Source organism: Notechis scutatus, chromosome 6 (genome assembly GCF_049901735.1).
Source record: "Notechis scutatus isolate UNSWTSFEM ecotype Mainland chromosome 6, rNotScu1.2, whole genome shotgun sequence".
Taxonomy (NCBI): domain Eukaryota; kingdom Metazoa; phylum Chordata; class Lepidosauria; order Squamata; family Elapidae; genus Notechis; species Notechis scutatus.
Window position 1 is genome coordinate 46519547 of NC_142014.1, and position 6545 is coordinate 46526091.

Consider the following 6545-nt stretch of genomic DNA (forward strand, 5'->3'; position numbering starts at 1 on the left):
TGGACCATTTTATGGCAGTTGTTAAGAGAACCATGCAGTTGTTAGTGAATTCATTTTCCTAAGTTGATATTTTTTGCTGGAAACTGGCAAAAATGTCAGAAATCAGGAAAAAATTGCAAATTACATCACTGTGCAATCAATGGACCAACCAGTCATAAATGTGAGCATGTTGCCAAGCACCCAAAATGCAATGATGGAAGAGGGGCACAATATTTTACAACAGATCTTTTTTTTAAAGAAGATATAGAATCGGGAGATCTTTTTTTTTTTTTTTTTACATTTTAAGACATTACTGCAAAAGTTTGAAAATAGCCTTCTTCCCTTTTAATGGATGTTTTAATGGACCTTCCCATCATCACATGTATCCATTTACATTAGAAAGTATCTCTCTTACATATTTTGCATCAGCCCATCCACTCTTTGGGGACCACATCTTTCCTTCGCCAATGAGTCCCAGGGCAAGATGAGAAAGAGGCGCTAAGTCTCCACTGGCCCCAACAGTCCCTTGCTCTGGAATGTAGGGCAGGCAGGATGCTATGGAGGAAAATTACTTTGGTTAGGGCTTCTCTTTGTTTGAGATACAGCATTTTGTCTCCTCATCTTTAGCAGAGCCTTTTAATGATAGTGTCCACTGAGCAGGAAGGCAAACCAAAATCACCCTGTTGCCTTTCAGCAGGGATAATAGAATCAGCTTTCACTATTCACTATCACTATCCTAGGTTACAGGGGTGTCCACCATACATGGTGAAATAAGTCAAGATGGCAACACACATTAAAAAGAACTAGTGGAACTTTGATCATAGCCACCATCTCAACTTTTTAAATCTGGCTGTGCAATCAACCCCACCCAAGTTCCCCAAAGCACTTCAAGTGCTACAATTTCTTGTCTTCCTCACAATTCATCAGTAAACTCAATAAAAACTTAATTGTTACATAGGTGAGGGGAACATGTTTACATGCATTTTTCAGGTGGCAGATGGAAAGGAGGGAAGGCTTCTTCTTTTTTTAAAGTGTGCTGAAAATGAGATCCTTGACAAAGCCATAATGACTGAATATATAATAATTGCTGTTATTGCTGTCAGCAAAAGATACTAAATGCCACTACATCATGATGATCTTGCCTGGCTGGGAAATGAAACTTCTGCTAGAAAACAGCCAAGTTCCAACAAATAAACAATTGAACCCTGTGTTCCATATATTCTCTACTTGAAAGATGTGGCTACCACTATATTAGAGCATTACAGGTTATAAATGATATTGATGTTGGCAAACATGGCTCAACTCCAGCATTCTATCATTTTATTCAAAATGCAATCCACTACTTTAAATGCACAGAGAAGAGAGAAAGATTGTGCTCCCTTTTTCATAAGAGATTCTTTGCTTGTTAGTAAAAAAAACTTTACTTTCTTCCAAAGGATAACAATTGTATTTGAAATACTGAAGTCTAGAGGAAAAAAATTAGGAGAACACTTATCATGTTTACCATTGAATGCTTCAATGACTTGCTGAAGAGTTTCTAATGAAAGTCCACTGTATCCTTTGGCTAGCACATTTATCCTCAGAGCTAAGAGCATACGGCATCTCTCTGGAATCAAAGGCTTCCCAACTCCTGAAATGAACATGCTCATTTCAAGATTATCAGAACAAAAATTATTGTAAAAATGATTATAAAATAATTAGAAACGAGTCCTCCATTACCTGCAGAATGTGACCGGATTAAGTTCACTTGTAGCTCCCTCAGAGAGAAAAGAGCGGAAAATAGTCAATTCAAACTATATAATGAAATTAAATTTAATGCAAAAAAATTAAAGAAAAACTATGGAAATTATTTCACTGAATTAAAAATAGCTTTGGCTCAGGCTGGCCATTTAGAAATTACCTATATTTTCTACAAATTTCCTTTTAGAGAATTTAGAAAGAAATAAAAGTGACATACTGTAGTTTACTGTTTGGAATAACAGTCCGTGCAAACTTCCCAAAGCCTGTTGTGATTCCATAGACAACTGAAAGAAACAGATACATTATATTTGTTATTATTTTGTTTCAAGAAAGAGACTTTGATATGTTTACTGCGATCACTGTTCAGGTAGGACTGTATAGGGTTCTGTAATCCAGGGCCATCTCAAAGTATCACTTAGAAAATGTTATGTGATAGTTGCAGCAATAAAGACATAGACAGTGGGTGGGCATGTCACTATAATCAGTATTGTTCATTGCAGCAACCTCATTGCTTTCTTCCTCTCAAAATGCTTTATAACCAGGGCAGTTTCCTTGGGCATGTGCATATTTACCTGCTGTAGTTCCTTTGGCTGCAGGATTCTGGCAGTTACCCCCATTTAAATCATGGGTCTCGAGCTAAACTTCCAAAACTTCAAAAGGATTTATAGGGAGTTAAAATGTCCAGCACTGCCTGGATATAGCCGACTCTGAGATACATAATTCATTGTCACCCTTGACCCTGGTTTTCCCCACCCCCTGGGTGTATCGTAATTCATATTCTCCAATGGGACACATCCATAGCCAAGAGTAATCAATCATGCTCTCCAGTTAGAATTTTGTGTGGTACAAACTTCAGTCACCTAGAAAAACTATTTATGGAATGCACTTTTGGTTTCCAAGCTGCTGCACTGCTTCCCTTCCCTTTCTGTTGGAAACTCCAAAAAGACCATAGAAATATTTTATGAGTTGACAGTAATCCTGAATCATGCATCTCACATAATAGTATATCTCAGAAGATATCACAGGTGAAACATCATCTTCATGCTACCTTTTTTATACCAGCGGGTTATTGTATTGATAGTCATGGTGGCGCTTTTCCCACTTTTTAACTTTCATTCTATCCCAATGACTGCAACATAGCTGATGGGTCTTAATACCTTTTTATTATTTTAAATTAAGAATATGTTTTCTCTTTTTCTACAGAAAGCAGTGTTTATTCCCAACTGAATGCATTTGGCATTAGGGCAGCAGATGCAAACTCAGTTCTATTTCTATTACCACATTGCTATGATTTGGGTGTGTAATAGCTTCATTATGCTTGTTTCAGATTGGCAAGAGGATTTTGTTTGCTCTCAAGTTCTAGGAATACAACGTAAGAAGCAAATATTAGTCTGTGCTCCCAGAAAGTCATTCTATAAAATGAAAACAATGGTTACCTCTTTGTTCACTTATAATACTGTCAATAACATCTCTGGATTTTTGGACTCTAATTTCAGCTTCAGGAGTAAGCTGGAAAAAAAAGTTCTTACTTATTTTGTGTTTTAATTATGGATAAAGGGCAAAAACATCAAACTCTCTCCAAATATTTACCTTGATTTTATATAGCCCCTTTCCTAAATTGACCAAATCTTCTGTTGTCAAACTATTTCCATCTAAATAAAGATACTGAATGAAACAACTGTGTCAGAGAAAATAACATGACATCAATAATGACAACCAACTGTAATCTGTGGGGTTATTGCTGATGCTTGTGCATAATCAAAGGCATTGAAGTGGAATCATTAGAGTTTCTCTTTCATTTTTACTTCTTTAATTTTTATATTGTTCTTCCTTCTGGAGGACCACACAACCGTTTATAAGAAAAAAATAAAAATAATCTTAATAATCTTATTTGCATATTTATCATCTAAATCATAATGTAAAAGAAGAATAAACAAGGATTGGGAGAGAATAGGAAACAAACACATTTGGATTTATATTCCAAGTTATGGAGCCTGTATTATGGAGCAGACTTTAATTTCAGTTCCACTAGTGTATGATAATGGCCATTCTGGTTGCGGTGCTATTAATTTGATCACGTGTGGACATGAAATTGCTGAAGGCTGCTAACTCTTCCTAAGTCACCATTCCTCCATACCTGTTCCGATTCTCTATATCTGTCTCTGTATCTATATCTGAAATAACATATAAGGAAAATAAACATGGTAAACTGGTAGATTATACATTTAAGAATATTTTGGAACATTTGTTCATTTAAACTTCTTTTTAGGCTACTGTTATCAGCAAGAGAAAGAATACAATTATGCACTAAATTATTTTTCAAAGGATACAAATAAACACCTCCTGGCTGAGATGGAATAAAATCTGGGGACATTACATCTCCTTGTATCACTGAGGGGAAAGGGAAATTAATCCATGAATACATAGATTTTCTTCATTTCTATGTCCAAATAAGTCATGTCTTGGTTACCTTTCTTTGATAAGAAAAATACCCTGGATATTCAGAATCAAGCACACTAAATCCACTGGGAATTGTGTGACATATAAATGTAAACCATCTTTGCCATCTTCATCATCATCATTTTATTGAATTATTCAAACTTTATTATGCCATTTCCCTTTATCTCTTTATGCTTTCTTTTTTCCTAATTCCCTTATTTATTTAAAAGATTTGTATGGCCATCCATCTTAAAGTACCACTCTGAGCAGGTTGCAACAACAAATACAAATATAAATAAAAAAACAGTAAAAAACCCAGCCAATTCACAATCTCCCGTCTCTACCCCAGAAGAACCTGGGAGAAGTCAGCTCTCTATGCTATTATTTGCACATACATTCTCCATTTTGGTGAGGATTATGGAAATAGCAGTCTAATTTATATTGTTAACAATAATTACAGAAGGCCAACATGAAGCATAAGCCTAGAAAACAAATCTCTGTATCAGAAACTTGATTGTCAAAAGCTTGATAGTGGATAGGGAGGAATGATAAAGGACAAACAGCATAGAGACAATTGCTCTTCAGCCGAGATACAATTGCAGTTGAAATCTGGGATGTTATGATGAATGTGACATCAAAGACAGCAGTTTAGATCTAATATAGTTTCTTTCAGTTCATTAATAAGGAAAATACACGGTTTGTAAAACCTCTTCTAAGAATGCTTTTAAGATATTTGAAAGTAACTGTGACTAATTCATTGTACATTTAAAGCTAAACATGTTCCTGATGTTGGTTTCTCTGGAGACCAGCTTATTATTATTTCCTGTCATCTTTTCCTTTGGGACCATTTCAATTCATGAAATGTATCATTTCCCTTTGATGTACACAAGATATTTTCAGACCTGTAATGTGCAGTTCGCTTACCAACTTCCACAAACTCATTGTCCTCTAGGACATCCTCCAAGGCATCATCGTGGTCCAGCAATCCAAGTCCTTTGCAGCATCGTACAAAGAATGTTACTTCTTCCACTGAAGCAAACCCTCCATTGTCAGGCTTGTTTTTGATGTAACGCCTCAGAGCTTCTTTTCCCAGCCATCGCACTGTGCTTGTCCCAGTTTGACAAGGGACAGTGAGCCATTCCCCTCGGACATGCACCGTGTATCTTGGCATACCTGTCTTCAGTTCAGGATTGTCCTGTTACTAGAAAGCTTCAGTTTAAGGCTGAGCACCTCTCTGATCTACGTTCTGCAGCCCAAGCCACCTGACTGGCTTTTACTGTCCCAATCAGAAGACCAAAAAGCCACCCACCCACCTGGAGGTTCCTGGGCTCTGCAAATAAATCAGGATATGTACATAACCAAGTATCTGATGAAAAACACAGAGCAAAGCAAGTCTTTGTAAATTAAATAAGCACAATAAAATATTTAAATTAACTCTGTAGCCTGTTTTGTTTCATTTTTGTTCTTGAAAGAACTGCTTCCTAAACTTGGAATCAAGTGATTCCACACATTTGACTGAGATAAGAGTTATCTGAATTCAAACTTTTTCCTGGTGAATTTGATTTTCTATTAATTAAAATATCCCACACAAATTATTTTTTTACCATGTACCCACCTTCAAAAGACTTACCTGCTTGAATAGCTAATGCTGGCAATGTCTCCAGATGTATTCAAGCTCTGCAACAATACTTACTACAAAAATATGTCTGATATTAAGTATGTCAAAGGAAAGTACATAAGTTATTTAATTGACCGAGCACTTCCTTTTTTGTTGTGCGAAGAACCCTAAGTTTTTAGTCCCTAGCATTTACCATTAAAAACAAATTGGGTTCAGAGTTGCTTTGAACTCTGATTGCACCTAGCAGAGCAAACATTACTCAACTCAATGATATTTCTGTGTACTACAAAATAACATTCTATTGGTGTGTTGATAAAAAGAAGTAATAATGTGAACTCCTGGCTTGATCTTTCATCTCTTCTACCAGGGATATACAAACCTTTAACCCTAACTGGAATTTAAGAATATTATCTCCCATCTAGGCACTTTAATTTTTTATTTTTCTTCATGTCAATTGTAACTGCAGAACCTAATAAAAATGTACGTATTTACAATCATGAGCCAATAGTTTTCTATAAGTAAGTCTGCCTTCCCAAATTCACTATCCAACTCCATTCTAGATGAAACCATTCAGAAATGAGCTTAGAGTTAGGAGGACGTTTTCCTTCAAGTAAGTTGTAATTTTCTGTATGGGCACATTTTGAAATAAAAGATTACTCTAATGATAAAATCAGTATTGATCACAAGGTAACCAGGGTAAAGCAACAACCTTTAGACTTCAGCCCAAACAGAAGTCATATGTATAGTAGACCTATTAGTATTAATCATT

General features: G+C 35.8%; 1 protein-coding gene across 3 annotated transcripts in view; it reads right to left on the bottom strand.

Annotated features, from left to right (window-relative positions):
- The window catches only part of HAL (histidine ammonia-lyase), a 34575-nt gene extending 28568 nt beyond the window's left edge, over positions 1-6007 (bottom strand). The window contains exons 1-9 of one of the 3 annotated variants that reach the window (XR_015750085.1): positions 5083-5653; positions 4050-4110; positions 3857-3893; positions 3310-3384; positions 3156-3228; positions 1937-2003; positions 1699-1736; positions 1484-1609; positions 395-534 (exon numbers count right to left, since the gene is read on the bottom strand). Coding sequence is in view for 2 of the 3 variants with exons in the window: in XM_026694010.2 (XP_026549795.1) it covers positions 395-534; positions 1484-1609; positions 1699-1736; positions 1937-2003; positions 3156-3228; positions 3310-3384; positions 3857-3893; positions 4050-4110; positions 5083-5329 (864 nt within the window). In the remaining variant the exon portion in view is untranslated. Of the gene's footprint in view, positions 1-394; positions 535-1483; positions 1610-1698; positions 1737-1936; positions 2004-3155; positions 3229-3309; positions 3385-3856; positions 3894-4049; positions 4111-5082 lie in introns of all 3 variants that reach the window. The other 2 variants (XM_026694010.2, XM_087968126.1) reach the window with 2 other exon arrangements.
- Between the last annotated feature and the right edge of the window lie 538 nt (positions 6008-6545).